Below are 19642 nucleotides of genomic sequence, written 5' to 3' on the forward strand. Positions count from 1 at the left end.
CTTTTAAGGTAATTAAATTTTTGAGAATAATTAATTAAGAAATTCGCAAATAAATATAATTTGGAATAAGTTCATTATATTCTATAAAAATTTAACTTATTCTAATCTTTTAAGATAATGAAAATTTCAGATTTAAAATTATCTAAAAATTAGTTTTTTTAATTTGAGATTCATTTATTTTAAATAATTAAATTATTGAAAATTTTTAAAATTTTAAAGAATTTACTTTGAAGTTAAAAAAAAATATGTTTTTAAAATTTTAACTTCTATTAATTATTTAAACATAAATATTTAAAAATAATTAACAGATACATTTCAAGCTAATTAGAATTTTGAAGAATTTTATTTAAAACTCCGAAAAAATTATTTTACTCTACAGAACTTAAAATTTTGTTTAAGATAATTAAGTTTTTCAAAATTATTAATTGAGAAATTTTCAGATATTTTAAATTTTGCAGAACTGCAATTAATAAATTAATAGACCGAACAAATTTAGTTTTTTTAAGTTCTTTAAAATTTTTAAATCTATTACTTTAAAATAATTAAATTTTTGAAAACTACTAAATGAGAAATTTTGAAATAATTGAAATATCATTTGGAATTTTTAAAAATGTAATTTTTTCTAATTAAACTTTGATGCTTTGAAGATAATCAAATTTTTGGAATAATGAATTGAGAAAATTAAAAAAATTTGAAATTTCTAAGAATTTCATCTGAAACCTTTAAAAATTTAATTTTTTCAAATTGAATTTCGATTCTTTTAAGTTAATCAAATTTTTGGAATAAAGAATTGAGAAATTTTTAAATAATTGAAATTTTCTTAAAGTTTTATTAAAAATAGTTGAATTTTATTAAAAAATTTTAACTTTTTAAAGAATTTTCATTGAACATTTCGAAAATAATTGAATTTTTCAATTTTATTTTTGCAATTGAAGTTATAAATTTTGTATTAAGTTTTTTTATCTAACTCTAGACATTTTGAAAATTCTAAATTAAATTTTTAATTCAATAAATTAGCTTATTTTTTAATAATATTGAATTCTTTGAAGATTTTTCATTGTGGGATCAGGAAATGAGTAAAAATTCTTTCTTTTAAATGAGGGAGAAGTGAGGGAAAAACAGAGACGCATGCTTATTCCCGAAATCTTTTTTTACCAAATAGTTATTTGATATAAAACTACTTAACTTAAAATTCACATAATATGCACATTATTTGACTTAAATTTCATTGTACACAAAAACCATTTAACATAAATATCATTTGTCATAGAATTCATTAAACAGAAATATTATGTAACAAAAAACTCAGATAACTTAATTCCCATTTGACATAAAAATTATGTAACATAAATTTCTATTGACATAAAAATCATTTAACATAAATTTCTTTTGACATAAAATTCATTTAACGTAAATTTTATTTGTTATAAAATTCATTTGACATCAATTTCATTTGGCATAAATGTCATTTAACGTAATTCTCATTTGACATAAATATCATTAGACATAAAATTAGCTTGACATAAACTTCATTTGACGTGAATATCATTTAACATAATTATTATTTAACGTAAAATTAAATTTATATAAATTTCATTTAGCATAAATTCCATTTGACATAATTCTCATTTAGCATAAAATTTACTAGACATAAATTTCATTTGGTATAAATCCCATTTAACATAATTTTCATTTGACATAAAGTTCATTTGACATAAAAGACATTTAACACAATTCTCATTTGTCATAAAAGTCATTCAACAAAATTCTCATTTGACATAAAAATCATTTTACACAAATTACATTTTACATAACAATATCGGCGCGAATTTTAAAAGTAACTAATTAGATATTATCAACAACATTGTGATTCGACAATTTTGAAATTCGCGCCTATATTTCCATGTCAAATGATCTGTATGTAAAATAAAATCTATGACAACTGAATTTTATGTCAAATGAGAATTATGTGTAATGAGTTATCCGTCAATTGAAATTTATATCAAGTGAACTTTATGTCAAATAAAAATTATGTTAAATGGGATTTATACCAAATAAAATTTATGTCAAGTAAATTTTATGCCAAATGAGAACTATGTTAAATGGAATTTATGATAAATGAAATTTATATAAATTTAATTTTACGTTAAATAATAATTATGTTAAATGATATTCACGTCAAATGAAATTTATGTCAAGCTAATTTTATGTCTAATGATATTTATGTCAAATGAGAATTACGTTAAATGACATTTATGCCAAATGAAATTGATGTCAAATGAATTTTATAAAAAAAATTTACGTTAAATGAATTTTATGTCAAAAGAAATTTATGTTAAATGATTTTTATGTCAATAGAAATTTATGTTACATAATTTTTATGTCAAATGGGAATTAAGTTATCTGAGTTTTATGTAACATAATATTTCTGTTTAATGAATTCTATGACAAATGATATTTATGTTAAATGGTTTTTGTGTACAATGAAATTTAAGTCAAATAATGTGCATATTATGTGAATTTTAAGTTAAGTAGTTTTATATCAAATACCTATTTGGTCAAAAAATATTTCGGGAATAAGCATGCGTCTCGAAAAACAAAATTAAACTTTCATGTCAACTCTAAATTAATAAATTATAATAAAAAGAGAAAGAAATTTCTTTTTATTCTAATTTATAAATTTTTGTTTATTATCAATAATTATTTTTTTGCTTTTAACATTTTTAAAATTTGAATTAATTTCTAATTATTTTTTCTATAATAGTTATTATTTATTAATATACATATATATTTTTATTAGATAGAAATTTATTTGAATTTTACTCCTCAATATAAGAAATAAGACGCGTAAATTTTTGTTTAGGAAGAACTCGCGCGGAAATTGTATAAGCAGAGGTTGGAGGAAATTCGTGCGGATTTTTCGAGAGACATAGAAAATGAAGTGAAGAGACAAAGTGATCGAAAATCTTCGCCGCAGGAAATAGTTGATTATGAAAAATTGCGCTGTGAGAAGAGGCTAATTGAAGATAAATATAATACTCTTAAAGAAAAGTATCTTAAATTGAAAAAAGAAGTTCGTCTTGCCGTTGAAAGGAGAACTAAACGCAAGGAAGGAAATGCGACAGCTTCCGAGACTGATAAGTCAACTTCAGCGAGGGCAAGAACTGACAAACCCGAGTCCTCTGATCAAAAGTGAGTTTTTCTCTGTTTTCTTTCTTTTCTCTCATTTTTTGCTAGTTTTTCATAATTTTTTACAATATTTTTTCTTCCATTTTTTACACGATCTCTTTTTTTCTTTTTGGATTTTTTCGTCTTTCCAGAAAGAATATTGTATTATTCGTTTAAAGCATGTTTTCTTTTTCTATTCTCAATCACATTTTGTTTAATTGAAGAATAAATTATTTTTAGAATAATTTATTTATTTTAAGAGAATATTTCACAAGGTTTAAGTTAGATTTTTTAATATTGTTTGTCGGCACTTTTTCTCTCGCACCACCATTTTTCGTAAAATTTCCAACGTTTTCACGGTCAATATCTAACTTGAAATTTAAATTCAAATAAAAATATGTTTCGCTGAATTTGGAGAAGAATTTTTGTTCGATGAAAATTTTCTCTCTCTCGAAATGTGAGATTTTTTTTTTGTTGAGGAAAATGGAAAACATGGAAAAGAAAATAGAGAAATGAAATTTTCTTCTCTGAATTAAGGAAACATTCTTTTAGATTATCTGAATTTTTTCGAATTTTTAATGTTTTTAAATTTGGTATGCCGAATTCCAAATTCCAATTCCATTCCTACTAGGTTGAATTTTATAAAACAGAAGAGAAAAAGATTCTTATTTTCATTTATTTTTATTCGTTTTGTTCATTTTAACAGATCAGAAAATTTTTTGAATTGAAAATTTCAAATGTAGCAGAATTCTAATTGAAAAAAAACTTGCATTTATTTTAATTCTACAGGAAAAAAAAATTTTTTTTTTAAATTTGTCAATTGAGTGATTTGAATTTAGTAAAATTTTGATTAGAAGAAAGCTGAAATTTTTATTCATTTCAATAATCAAAAATTTTAGAAGCAACTTTAAATTTTTTTAAATTTGATTAAAAATTTTATGAATGTAAAATTTCTATTTATTTTTAATTCTATAGGAAAAATTGGTTAATTGAAAATTATAGAAAAACTTAAAATTTACCTTCAATTTAATTTTACAATAAAGACATTTGATTAATTTTTAAATCTCTAGAAAATTTAAATATTTGTTCATTTTAATTATGTAATTTTAATCCAACAGAAAAAATTTTTAAACAAAGTAAAAATTCCATTCATAAATTTCTTTAAATTGATTGATTATGAAAATTTCGCAAACAAAATAAAAATTTATATTTAAATTTTAATTCTTCAGAATAGAAATTTGGATAATTGAAAATTGAAAAAAAAATTTTTTTCTTTTGAACTCAATAAAAAATTGTTTGATGAGTTAAAAATTCCAGAAGAAAAAAAAATTTTTCATTTATTTTAATTCTTCGGAAAAGAAATGTTAATTAAAATTATTATAGGGAATTTTTTATTCATTTTAACTCTCAAAAAAAAATATTCGGTTAGTTTAAAATTTCGAAAGAATATTTCAATTTTCATTAATTTGAATTCTATAAAATAAAAATTTTGATAATTTAAAATTTTAGAAGAAAATTTAAAGTTTTTAAGGAGAGGGTTCGCCTACATTTTTAACTATACCAAGAAAATGATTTGAATTTTCCATAAAATTATTTTTATAGTAATTTTTTGTGAGGAATTCAATTCTCAGAAATTAAATTGGTCAGAAAATATTTTAAGCTTTTATTGAATTTTTTATTTTTCTTAAAAATTGAGAGATTTTAAAATCCATTCTTAATTCTGTAGAAAATATGTATTTATATCTACAAAAAAATTGCAAAATGAAAAAAAGTATTTTTACTATTTTAGAAGCAATTTTTGGAAAAAAACATTGTTTTTAGGTTGAAAATGCTAAAAAAAATACCATTGTTATTCAATTTTTATGTATGGAAATTCATTTATTTATTTTTCTAACTAATTTCAGGTCATAATTTTATCACCATTTTTTTATATTTTATATTTTTTATTTAAAAAAATTATGAGTTGAAATTATTTTGAAATAGAAACAAATGAATTTCCAAATAAAAAATTAAATAACAATGGTAGTTTTTAGCATTTTCAACCTAAAAACAAAGTTTTTTTTTTCAAATAATTGCTTCAAAATTCCTTTAAAAATAGTAAAAATAATTTTTTTCATTCGAAAATGTTTTTTGTAAATGCATAAATAAATATAGGTATTTTATGGAAGATTTAAATTATTTTTTTGAAATAGTTAAAACTGTAGGCGAATCTTCTCCTTCGGAAGGGTTAAAAATTTGATTGGTTCAAAATTTTTATTCATTTTTTACTCTCTAGAAAAAATTGATTAATTGAAAATTTCAGATAAAATTAAAAATTCTCCAGAAAATTTAACTATTCATTCATTTTAATTAGATAATTTTAATTCTATTTTAATCCAAACAGAAATAATTTTGTACAAAGTAAAAATTCCATTTACAAAATTTCTTGAATTTAAAATTTAATTAACCCTTTAAATTTCGCTTGTAATTTATCCTATTTAAAAAAAAAATATTCATGCAACTTCTCCCCCTTCTCCCGCAATAAAAAATAAATAAAAGAATAAAAAATGAACCGTGAAGATGTATTTTCACCGCCATACAATTCACCCTTATATCTGGCTATAGGCCTTAACTTGACCCTATATAGATCACCTTTAAAGAAGACACGCTCGAACTCCTTAACTCTCACGAAATCTCAAGAGAATCAAAGTCAAGGTCACAGTGCAACCGAAGACTCGGATGATCAGAAATTGATGACAGGATTTCCAGGATCAATTGGAACAACTCTGGGTGGAAAGCAATTATTGAAATTTGAATCGGACGACACAACAACGGCAAGTGAGACAAATTCAAATTTCCTCTCGAAGAAGAAGAAGAATTTTACCAAACGAACAACAAGTACAAGTCGATTAAATAATAATGTGAACAGTGAAAATCCCGTGGAGAATATTCGTAAACAATTGGAGAAATTGGAGGATCTTGGAGATCAATTGCCCAGCAATGAAACGGCGTATACCTTGCGTTATCCTTTCCAGGATAAATGTGAGTCTTCCAGAGGCGATACTGCAAAATTAAGTTAGTTGAGAAATATAATAACTAAAGTATCCGAGAGAATATTATATTGCATGGATTTTTTTCCAATATACATATTTATATAGGATCTTGGTAATTTTTAATTTTAAATTCAATTTGAAAATTATTGTACGTTGCTTAAATTGGTAATTTTAGTACAAAGTAGTTTTGGAATTTTTGCTCTAGAAAGAATTGGTTAATTACATAGGCAGAGGGAAATTGGAAAAAAATATTGTTGGCACATTATAATTTTTATAGTATTTTTGGGCTTTAGAAATGAATCTGAAGTTGGAATTTTTCTACTACTTTCTATTTTTGAATAGAAATTTATTAATAAAAAAAAGAAAACAAGTCTATTTCGTAAAATATTTTGCTTTCTCATAGAGTTCAGTAATTTTTTTACTAAATTTGAAAAATCCCTTTTTTTAATAAATATTTAATAAGTTAAATATCCGTTAAATCGAACAATACCTTAACAATACCTTTAACGAGGCAGAACAAGGAAAATCCTATATCATCATAACCTAAAAATTCCGCTAAACCGGCGTTCCAGTGTATTTCCAAAGCCCAAAAATATTATAAAAAGTATATTGTGCAGACATTTTTTTCTATTTTTTAATGTTTTGGTATTACACCATTGTAGTTAGTTGCCTAAAATTCAATGAAAATTTTTCTCGCAAAATTCATTCTGAAAAAAGATCGAGGTATTTGACTCAAAGTCTACTAAATTAGTTATTTGCTTCAAATAAATTTTATTTGATTCAAATAAATTGTATTTGGTTCAAATAAATTGTATTTGGTTCAATTAAATTGTACTTGGTTCAAATAAATTGTATTTGGCTCAAATAAATGTTATTTGGTTCAAAAGAGATTTATTGGTTCAAATAAAAATTGTATTTGGTTAGAAAAAAGTTTATTTAGTACTGATAAAAATTTGAATTCATTCAAATAAATTGTATTTATCTCAAATAAATTTTAATTGGTTCAAAAGAGATTTTTTGGTTCAAGTAAAAATTGTATTTGTATAAAAAAGTTTTTAGTTTAGATAAAAATTTTATTTCATTCAAATAAATTGTATTTGGTTCAAATAAATTGCATTTGGTTCAAATAAATTGTATTTGGTTCAAATAAATTGTATTTGGCTCAAATAAACTTTATTTGGTTCAAATAAAAATTGTATTTGGTTAGAAAAAGTTTATTTAGTTCAGATAAAAATTATAATTCATTCAAATAAATTGTATTTGGTTCAAATAAATTGTATTTGGTTCAAATAAATTGTATTTGTCTCAAATAAATTTTATTTGGTTCAATAAAGATTTATTGGTTCAAATAAAAATTGTATTTGGTTAGAAAAAGTTTATTTAGTTCAGATAAAAATTTTAATTCATTCAAATAAATTGTATTTGGTTCAAATAAATTGTATTTATCTCAAATAAATTTTATTTGGTTCAAAAGAGATTTTTTGGTTCAAGTAAAAATTGTATTTGTTTAAAAAAGTTTTTTAGTTCAGATAAAAATTTTATTTCATTCAAATAAATTGTATTTGGTTCAAATAAATTGCATTTGGTTCAAATAAATTGTATTTGGTTCAAATAAATTGTATTTGGCTCAAATAAACTTTATTTGGTTCAATAAAGATTTTTTGGTTGAAATAAAAATTGTATTTGGTTAAAAAAAGTTTATTTAGTTCAGATAAAAATTTTATTTCATTCAAATAAATTGTATTTGGTTTAAAATTTTAAATAAATTGTATTTGGCTTTAATAAATTTTATTTGGTTCAATAAAGATTTTTTGGTTCAATAAAGATTTTTTGGTTCAGATAAAAATTGTATTTGGTTCAAAAAAGTTTATTTGGTCCAAATAAAAATGTTATTTGTGATAAATGAAATTTTTTTATTTTAAACAAAAATTTAGTAGTCTTCTATGACAAATATATACTATTTTTTGACTCAGATAAATTTTATTTGCTTTAAATAAAACTTTTTTCTGAAAGTAGATCCTTTGTCTATGATCCAGATCCTAAAAAAATAAATCGTAGATTTTTTGATTCTTTCCGATACTTTGCAGTTTAGAAAATCCTTGTGAAATAAGTACTATGTCCACATTTTTGCAAATATTAAACATTGAATGAAAATATTTGTCATTTTATAAACAGTATTTTTCAGTTTAGGAACAATGTTTTCAAATACGAAATTTTAACGAATTTAGTTGCTTAAATTTTATTAAAACCTGAAAATAATATCTTTTTTAAATTAGAAAATTATTCTAAACTTGTTTAAAACTTGTTTTTAGTTTCATATAATATTTATTAATACTTTGACACACATTTCTGCCGTATGGAACGAAAATTTAATTAAGTTACTTTGGGAACGTCCATAAACTACGTAGACAAATTTTTTGGAAATTTTAATTTAACCCCCCCCCTCCCCCCGCGTGGACGCAATTACATGTATTAGCGCCATTTTTTCCTCTTATGGTAGACAATTGCTTGACCCCCCCCTCCCCCTAGACGTGCTACGTAGTTTATGAACGTTCCCTTTGTAATAAAAAAAAACTCAGAAGAAAAAAAGTATATTTGATTCAGAAACCACCAAACGTTTAATTTGTTTCAAATAAAAGCGAAATTTATTTTATAAAAATGATTTTATTTGGTTCAAATTTGTCATTTGGGCCAAATAAAATTTTTATTCCTGTCGAATATAATTTTTTACTTTAACCAAATAAAGAATTTAGTTAAAAATAATAAATTCTCTCATTCTGAGACAAATATACCTACTTTTATTTAAGCCAAATAAATTATATTCAGTGTCAATAAAATTGTCCTCTGGGTGTCAATTGTTAATTTAGAAAATTTAATTTATTTTAGAAATAAATTTGAAAAAAATTTTAATCCGGAAAATTTAAAGTCGTTAACTTAAAAAATTTGATTTTGTTAATTTAAATGTTCTCCATAAAGTGTTCCAAAATTATAAAATACTTTTATAACATTTGACAACTATTTTCTTTCACTCAAGTAATTTAGTTAGTCTTAGAACTAAAATCGACTGTGATTTTGACATATTGATAATGAAAAATAAATAAAAATTAGCTCCAGTATCCGCGTCATCGGAGTTGGAATTCTTTAGACATCGAATTCACGTGGAACGGGATTCGGTGAGAAGAGCTCGAGAGGCACTGAGGCAACAAAGGAGTGCTTTTCAAGGCAGACAGAAAGCTTGGAAGCAACGAAGCGCGAGGGCCACTTTGGAGCAGCTGGTAAAGGTACGAATCTAATTAGTTTGACCCTTGACCCAAAAATTTTTCTAAACTCCTACATGTAAATACGTGCATTCCAAAAATTTAACAGTCCTTTTGTCTTTCAATCGAAATCTATTTTAGAACGTTTCAAATATTCTTCCTCTTCTTCTTCACTGGAAAAAAATTTAATTACTTCAAATAACAATTATTTGATTCAATTAAATGGTTTCCTGGTCCACTATCCATTAACATATTTGAACTAAGTAAATATTTACTGGAAATAAGGATTTTATTTCCTTGTATTAAATAAACAATTATTTGCATTAAATATAAATTAATTAATTCAAATTAATGGAATATTTGGAACTAATAAATAATGGTTTAAATCAATTAGACAAATTATTTAATTCAATAATGACTTGAATAATTAAGGGAAGATTCCGACTATATTTTTAATTATATCAAGAAAATTATTTAAATCTTCGATAAAATTATTTTTATATGGTAATTTTTAAAAAAATTTTGAGTAAAAAAACAAAACAATTACTGAATAAAAAATTGATTTTTACAATTTTTGGAGTATTTTTTCGAAAGAAGCATTGTTTTTAGGTTAAAAATGATAAAAAATTCACAGTAGTATTTTTCTAACTAATTTCAACTCATAATTTTTTATATTTTTTATTTAATTGATTTGAAATTAGTTAGAAAAATAACAAATGATTTTTCATATAAAAAATTGACTAACAATGGTATTTTTTAGCATATTCTACCTAAACACATGTTTTTTTTAAATGATTAAAAATAGTAAAAACCAATTTTTTTATTCGGCAATTTTTTTTTTGTAAATAGATACAAAAACATATTTTTTTAAAAATTACGGATGGATTTTAAAATCTACCAATTTTTAAGAAAAATAAAAATCCAAAAAGGGTTAGAATATTTTCTGACCATTGATTTCCTCTCAAAAAATTACTATAAAAAAATTTTATGAAAGATTTAAATTATGAAAGAAAAATAAACATATATTTGAATTAATTTTTTTATTTTCACAATTCCTATTTTTAATCTTATTTTTGAAACAGGACTGTAATTTCATCAAAATTATTTTCATCACTTTAATTCAATTATTATTTTATAGAATTTTAAATTATTTTTTATGAAAATAATTGAATTCCTGTGAATTTTTTATTATTTATGAAAATAATTAAATGTTTGCATACAATTATATTAACATTTTTTAAAAATAATAATTGAATTCTTTTTGGGAAATTTTATTAAAATAGTAGATATTGAAAATTATTGAAATTAGAAAATTTTTTGAAAATAATTGAAATTAGGACAATAATTTTTTTGTCATTTATGAAAATAATCGAACTTTGGAGAAGAATTTTATTATTTATAAAGATAATTGGGATTTTTACAAGAATTTTTTTCAAATTTTGAACATAGTTGAATTTTATTTTATTTTTTTGAAAACAATTGAATTTCTGCAATTATTTGTAATTTCTCTGAAATTGAATTTTTTTAGTGATTTCAACAAAAATTTAAATTAGAAAATTTTTAAATTCTATTATTTTTAAAATTGCTATTTTATTTAAAATTACTTTAGTAATTCAGATTTAAATTTCTCGAAAGAAATAATTTGTTCCTCAGGTCGAAAAATTAAGTCAAAAAAATTAAGTTAGTCCATGAAATAATTTGTAATTATATATCAGAAACTAAAAGTTTGAGCGAAATAAATAAATAAAAAAATATATTTTCAAATAACTCTCTATTTTCGTTTCAATAAATTATTTACTTAATCAAAATATTTTTTTTCGTTTTTATAAAATTAGCATTAAATAATACATTATTTGTATCAAACAATTTAGTTTAGTTAAATCAATAACAATTTTATTGTGTCGAATAATCCTTATTTACGTCAAAGAATCAAATATTTGAATGGAATAAATTAATGAGTTGTTTCAAATGTCATATTATTTTCGTTTCAATAAATTATTTACTCAATTGAAATATTTATTTGTTTTTCTAAAATAGTATATTAGAATTAAATAGTACATTATTTGTATGAAATAATTTAGCTTACTTGAGTTCATAAAATAAATTAATTTTGCCAAGTAATTTTTATTTGTATCAATAAGAACTGAAATATTTGAGTTAAATAAATAAATGATAAATTTCAAATAAATTATTAATGTTAAATAAATTCATTTATTAGATTCAATTAACTATTTACTTGATCCAATTAATATTCATTTGGTTTAAATCAATGCAAGTCAAATAATTAAAGTTATTTGAATCAAATATATATTTTCTGAATCCAAATAAAAATTAGTTGAACCAAGTAAATATTTTTCAAATAATTTGAATTAATTGAATAAAAATTTGTTGGCCAGTGTAAAGTAAGAAAATTGTTTCTCAAAATAATAAAATTGGTTATTAATTTATTGTAGAATATTTAAATAATATTAAATATTAATGAACATCTTTTATTAAATATTAATATTAAATAATAAAAATATTAAGCTAGAATAAATAAAAATTGTTTATTTAAATACAAAAATGAATTATCGTGTTTGAAAATACAATGAGTCGCAAAATTGTTGGTGATTGGAGATTATTGTTTGCTCACAGGAAGAAAGAGAGCTTTCCGATATGGAAGTGAGCTTACATCGAACTCGCAGTCTTCTTGGGGAAAAAGTTATTCACCTTAGGCACTTGGAGCAGTCTTTGGATCGAGTGGCCAATGCAAAGAAGAACGAAAATGATGCCACAGTTGTGAAAAGCGATGAGCAAACGTTGAGCGATATGTCGAGTGCCAGTAGTGGTTTTAGTTCAACAGATCTTGGCACAGACACATTCATGGGTCAGTTTGCTTTTCTATTTATCGTTCGGCTTCGCGAAAAACAAAACACTCGAATTGGTTTTTGAAACTTTTTTTCCATTTATTTAAAACGTATTTCTTTATTTCTTCATTTCAAACAAACATTTAATAAAATTAATTTATTTATTTACCTGTACCCAAAAAAAAATTTAATTTTAAACAAATATAATTTATTTGAGTTAAATAAAAGTCTAAACATTTACATTAACTCAAATAAATTATATTAGAGTCAACTAGGTTATTTATTTGTTTCAAATAAAAATTTTATTCGAAATAAATAAAATTTTTATTTTAATTAAATAAAAAGTCTATTTGGCTCTGGGTCAAATATATTTTTCTGAATATATAAACAGACTTATGTATTTAAACATCTAAATTTTCTTTTAATTTTAATTTAATTAAAATTTAATAATTAAATTATTTATTTATTTTCGGTCATTGAGTGTTTCATTCGTGTAGATAAATCGCTAACAAACATGGACAAAGAGTTATGGAAGAAATAATCAAATAATAAAAATAATAATTAAATTTTTATTTAATAGGTACTAATAATATTGATAATTATTAATAATTAATATTAATAAATTTATTACTATTTATTTATTAATAAAAAATAATAATTAAGCCATTAGGCCAAACAGAAAGAATTAAAAATCTTTTATTTAAATAATAATAATAATTTAATAGTTTAAATTTACTTCAATTATAACACAGGCACACAAAAAAAAAAGTGTCGTGGCCGAGACACTACAGTAGTATATTCCCATGTATTTTTGGCCGCTGAATCCGAATCTGAAGTCCGAATGCTCAAATTGGTTCTTTTTTTTGAGTTATACTCAAAAAACGACTCAAAACACGAATTTGAACCAAAAAAATTAAAAAATTTTTTTGTGACATAACAATAGCGTATTTTCATGTATTTTTTCCCGCTGAATCCGGATTCGTAGTCAGAATTGACAGATGTGCTCAAAATTTTGAGCTAAACTCAAAAAACGACTCAAAAAACCGAATTAAAATGACGAAAATAAAAAATTTCTTCTGTGACACTGCAAAAGTATATTCCTATGTATTTTTTCACGCTGAATCCGAATTCGAAGTCAAAATTGACAGATTTGCTCAAAATTTTGAGATAAACTCAAAAAACCACTCAAAAAAGACTCAAAAAACCGAATTAAGATGAAAAAATTTTTTATGACACTACACTACTATATTCCCATGTACTTATTCCCGCTGAATCCGAATTCGCAGTCAGAATTGACAGATTTGCTCAAAATTTTGAGATAAGCTCAAAGAATTGATAAAAAAAGCGATTTAAAATAAAGAAATGGAAATTTTTTGCTATGACACTACATTACAGTATTTCCATATATTTGTTACAGTCGAATCTCGCATTTGAAGTCAGAATTATTCAAATGTCTCAAAATTTTGAGACACACAAGAAAATCTGTTAAGTTACAAAAATTAAAGTCAAGAAACTCTACTTTTCTTGCTAGTACACTACATTAGTATATTCTCATGTTTTTACATCTGCTTCTAAATTCAAAGTTAAAATTATTAAATTGGCTCAAAATTTTAAGTTAAATCCAAAAATGCTCAAAATTTAATTTAATGCAAAAGAGTTCATTTTTTTGGTATTCGGTAGTGTATTCTCATGAATTTTATATACGCTGAATACAAATTCGAAGTTATAATTATCAGATTGACAAAAATTTTTTAGAACTCAAACCCTGGTTACAGGTACAAGCGAAATAAATTTTCGTCCAATATATCACAAGCTAAGACAGAGTTGTTTGAGTGAGGTAATTCTAGATTCGTACTGAATACCAAAACCCTTCATTATTATAACATAAGGTTTCGACAAAAATTCCCTTTTACATGCATGTTTTTGAGCACTTTTAATGAAACCCAAAATTTTGAGCCACTTTGAAAATTCTGACTTCGGAATCACAGTGAAAAAATACATAGGAATACACTAGTGTAGTGTCATAGCAAAAAATTTCCTTTTTTCATATTAAATGGCATTTTTATCAGTTTTTTGAGTTCATCTCAAAATTTTGAGCAAATCAGTCAGAAATCTGTCAATTCTGACTTTAAATGCAAGATCCGAGTGTAAAAATATATGGAAATACTGTAATGTAGTGTCATAGCAAAAAATTTCCATTTCTTTACTTTAAATCGCTTTTTTTATCAATTCTTTGAGCTTATCTCAAAATTTTGAGCAAATCTGTCAATTTTGACTTCGAATTCGGATTCAGCGTGAAAAAATACATGGGAATATACTACTGTAGTGTCTCGGCCACGACACTTTTTTTTGTGTGCCTGTGTTATTATTAATTTGTCATTTAATTAAAAAGTAATTTAAGTTTTAAAAAAATAATTTCTTTTTAATTAATCTTTTCGTTCTTCTAATTTTTTTCTATCTCTCCTTTTAGATAAACAAGACCACTATCAGGAATCAACGGAAATAATAGCGAGCTTGGAAAATTTGAATTCAGAAATTCGTGAAATTTGGGGTGTTCTGAATAAACGACAAGATAACAATGTTCCACCACCGCCAACATTGATGTACTCGGATCTTGGATGGCTGCCATATCAACATTTAACGTCTCAACCGAGTAATGTGCAAGGTCAATCAAAAATTCTTTTATAAACAAATTTTTCTTGCAAATTTTTTCTCTTTCATTTCTAATTGAAAATTGTGTTATTATTTTCTTTCGTTTTCTGTTAAATATTATAATATGTATAGCAATAATTTTCATTTACTATGTTGATTTCTATTATTATTATTTAGCGTATAATAAAGATGGCACTGTTTTTTTCGTAAGCTTTTATTAAGCACTGCACGATACCGTCCTCTCAGTTTTCCTGCATTTAGAATTTTTCTTTTTTCACTTATTTCTTCATACGAAACAAAAAAAAATTATTTGATTCAAATAATTTTTTGTCTATTAATAAATATAAATATTTGCCTTGAATCAAATAATTTTTATTTAAATCAAATCAGCTTAACATTTTAACTTAAATAAAAATTATTTTATACAAATAAATATTGACTTGATAATACAGGGTTGCCACAGGTCAGGGAAATCAGGGAATTCAGGGAAAAGTCAGGAAAAGAAGAATTGGTCAGGAAAATCAGGGAAAAGTCAGGGATTTTTTATTAAAGTACTACTAGAAAAAAATAAATTTGGAGAATTTACAAATAATTGAAGAAATTCAATTATTTTCAAAAGTAATAAAATTCTTCGCAGAAATTCAATTATGTTCAAAAATTTTTAAAAATTCAATTTTCTTTAAAAATACTAAAATTCTTCTCTAAAATTCAATTCTTCTCCAAAATTCAATTATTTTCAAAAATTTTATTAAAATTCCTCAATACAATGATTTTCAATATTCACAATTTTAATAAAATTTTCCAAAAAGAATTCAATTATTTAAAAAAAAAATGTTGATAAAATTCTAAGCAAACATTAAATTATTTTCATAAATAATAAAAATTTCACAGAAATTCAACTATTTACAAATTTTTTATAAATTTTATCGCAATAATTTATTTATTTTCATAAATAATAAACCTCATCATAGAATTTCAATTATTTTAAATACAATTTGAATTGAATTCTTCGAAAAATTTCTTAATTATTTTTGAAAATATTATTAAAATTCGTCAAAAAAATTCAATTATGTTGATAAAATTCTTTATGAGAATTAAATTTTGAGAAATATTCATTTATTCAATAAATTATTATTATTTTATACTTTTAACTAACAATTCTGTAAAAATAATTTTTTTGAAAACATTTAATTCAACTTTTTTAAAATTATTTCAAGTTTTTATTTTCTAAATATTTAATTGATAAATTTCCGAATAATCGAAATTTCGTGAAATTGAATTGTAAACAAGTGGATTTGAAAATTCTCAAGAAACTTTTGCAAAAATTATTAAAGATAATTGATAAATTGAATTCTTTCCAAGAATTATAATAAAATTTTTGAAATTAATTACATTTTTCGAAGAATTTACTTAAGATTTCAGTTAATTTTAATATTTAGAAGAATAATTGAATTCTTGCAAAAAATTTTTGATAATAATTACATTTTTCAAGGAATTTATATAAAATTGTATTAAAAATAATTGAAATCCTATGAAAAATTTTATTATTTATGAAATAATTGAATTCTTGCAATGAATTATATTAAATTTTTTTAAACAATTTTTAGAGTGATAAGAATATTCTTTAGGGTCAGGGAAAAGTTAAAATTATGTCTACCAGGGAAAAAGCAGGGAAAAACAAAATTAATTTTTTGTATCAATCCTGTAATAGTTATAAATTTATTTGAATCAAGTAATTTATTTTTTTATTGTATACAATCGAACCTCGACAATGTGGAAATTTGAAAGTGTGTCCAAAATTCGAATTTAAGGGGTTTTTGATTAATTTCTATATTTTTAAGTTTCTTAAAAATTTCTATTATTTTTGTTAATTATTAATGTTTTATTCAAATAATTTATCGATTTATTAAAATAAAATTAAAGGGAGAAAGCGGTTCTGTTTTATTTATCGAATGCTTCTATTTTATCGAGGTTCTAGTGTATCCTTTTTTAAAGCCATTAATTTATTTTTACTCTTTAATTAATTTCTTTACTCTTTAGTACATTTTTTACTGTTTACAAATTTTTTTTACTCTTTAATACACTTTTTCCTTTTCAATAATTTTTCTGAACTTTTTAAATTTTTTCTTACATCTAAATGTTATTAAAATTAATTTGTCTTTAATTTTTACCAGAAAATACTTTTCTAAATTCACATAAATAATTGTTTACAATTTACTCTTAGTTAAATTAGTTATACTTTATTTATACTAAATCGATTTATTTATACTACAATTATACTGAATCAATTAATTTATACTATAATTATATACTAAATTGATTTAATTATACTTTTTATACTATTTAATTATACTGTAATTAAATTAATAATTAACTTAAATTTATGTAATTTATGTAGTAGAGAAATTGAAACTTTGTTTTAAAATATTTCTACTTTCTATTGAATATTTTTTTGAAACAATATAAATAAAAATATTCATCTTATAATATAAATTAAATATTAAAATTAACTTTTCTAAATTGACTTATATTAATTAAATAAATAATTATCATACCATTAAATTAATAATTTATTTAAGTTCTGATAATTTATATATACAGTAGAAAAATTTTAATTTCGATTTGAATACTTAAAATTTTTCTTACTTTCTAATCTTTTTTTCGTAAACAAAAAAAATATAATTAATTTTTTCTGTCAATTTTACAAGAAGCAATTTTTCTGACTTTAATTGAAATGTTTTTTACATAAATTAATTATACTATTAAAATTATTATTATTATTAATTGTCCTGTAATTATTAATTATATTATGATTATTGATTATACAGTATCTGTAATTATAATAAATCTATTTAATTACACAACATAGTTATAGTAAAACTAAATTAAAATTAAGTTTCTGGTATTTTCTTGTATTTAAAATTTTTAATTGAAATAAACTAAAAGAATGGTTTTTTTTTCGCCAAAATATTCATAAATATTTTTTTTTATTCATTGACATCAGCAGCTTTTGGTACACCGAACATCCAATCTAATATCCTGTCGCAACTGTCAAGTGGACATCCACCGACGGCAAATACACAAAATATCATCGCCCAATATGGACCGAATAGTGGATTCACAACGAGCGTTGGAACAGTGGAACGAGCCACATCTAATCTTATGGAGAGAACAAGGAATCTTAGAGATTGGCTACGACAAGCGAGAGTCGAAACCTCTGACCTGGTCAGTCCAGGACAAGCCACACTCTAAACAAAGAGAAACCAAAAAAAAAATCTTGAATCACTCCCCCCCTTCTGTGATTAATATCATTTCTCAAAAACAAAAAAAATCTCTAAGAGTTTTATATAAGAAAAACAAAAATTTTACCAAGGTAACAAAATTTATTTTTTTCCATTTTATCAAATACTTTTGCGCAATTTTTATTTTTTATTGGAAATTGTTTTACAGTTTTAGATATTTTTTTAATGTATTTTTGAATTTTAGGTATTTTTATATCTCTGAATGTTGATTTAAATTCGAATTTTGATTTAAATTTGAATTTGGATTTTAATTCTTTGAGATAAATTTCAATTTATGTTTTTGGATTTTTTCATGAGTGATTTTTATTTGTTTTTTAATTTTATTTATACGTTGAAGTTTTTTGAATTTATATTATATGAGTTGTATATTCATTTAATTTGTTTTCGTTGAATTATAAAAATTTTTATTTATTTGCATAAAAATTTAATTTAATCTACATTCAAGAATATTAATTTGAATTTATTTACTACGAACAGAGGAAGTATATTAATTTAAATTTAATTACCTGTGAAGTATATTAATTTGTTTTTAGTCATTGTGAAGTATATTAATTTCAATTTATTCACTTTGAAATTTAGCAATTTAAATTTAGTCAATGTGAAGTATATTAATTTGAATTTATTCACTTTGAAATTTAGTAATTTAAATTTAGTCACTGTGAAGTATATTACAATTCGAATTTATTCTTTTTAAAGTTTTTAAATTTTTTAATTTCAATCAATTTATTTACACTAAAAAATATTAAATTCAATTTTTCCACTGAAGTATATTAATTCGAATTTATTCACTTTTGTAGTATTTTAATTTTAATTTATTTATTTTCTGTGAAGTATTTGAGTTCGAATTTAACTTCTAATTTAGTTTTTCTTCTTTAATTTACTTAAAGTTTTGCTATAAATTTATAATTAGCAAAAATATTTTTGTTTCCTTTATTTTGTTAACTTTTACCAACAATTTTAATTTAACAAATATATTAATGTTAATTATTGTTAATGAAACATTTCTGAATTTATTATTTCCAATTATTATTTTTTTTCATTTATTATTTTTACAAATATTTATTTTTATTTTCTATTATAGAACACATTCATTTTCGAAATGAGAATGTAAAAAGAAAGAAATGACAAGAACTGCTTAAAATCAAAGACGAATTTTTTAATGCGGGTAAAATAATTCTCTTGAGATGAAACTATATAAAGTTTTTCAAGCCAATATAAAATAAGTGTTTTAAATTTTTTTTCAGTTCTTTATGAACTGTTTTGATTTTTAATTTCTCAAATAGAACGAGGCACACAATTCATAATATTTTTTTTTTTTAAATTAATGATAATCGTAATTAAAAGAAATTTTAAATGAGATCTAAATTATAGATCTAATTTCCTTA

At 22.2% G+C, this 19642-nt stretch overlaps 1 protein-coding gene across 3 annotated transcripts in view; it reads left to right on the forward strand.

Annotated features, from left to right (window-relative positions):
* The window catches only part of LOC122501555 (centrosomal protein of 164 kDa), a 46464-nt gene extending 28187 nt beyond the window's left edge, over nucleotides 1-18277 (forward strand). Inside the window, exons 5-10 of one of the 3 annotated variants that reach the window (XM_043611106.1) lie at nucleotides 2864-3192; nucleotides 5795-6222; nucleotides 9309-9481; nucleotides 12092-12323; nucleotides 14774-14968; nucleotides 17960-18277. In XM_043611106.1, coding sequence (XP_043467041.1) covers nucleotides 2864-3192; nucleotides 5795-6222; nucleotides 9309-9481; nucleotides 12092-12323; nucleotides 14774-14968; nucleotides 17960-18207 — 1605 coding nt within the window. In that variant the 3' untranslated portion in view covers nucleotides 18208-18277. The remainder of the gene's footprint in view (nucleotides 1-2863; nucleotides 3193-5794; nucleotides 6223-9308; nucleotides 9482-12091; nucleotides 12324-14773; nucleotides 14969-17959) is intronic. The other 2 variants (XM_043611107.1, XM_043611108.1) reach the window with 2 other exon arrangements.
* Nucleotides 18278-19642: the final 1365 nt, after the last annotated feature.

Source organism: Leptopilina heterotoma, unplaced genomic scaffold, assembly GCF_015476425.1.
Source record: "Leptopilina heterotoma isolate Lh14 unplaced genomic scaffold, ASM1547642v1 Lhet_211, whole genome shotgun sequence".
Taxonomy (NCBI): Eukaryota; Metazoa; Arthropoda; class Insecta; order Hymenoptera; family Figitidae; genus Leptopilina; species Leptopilina heterotoma.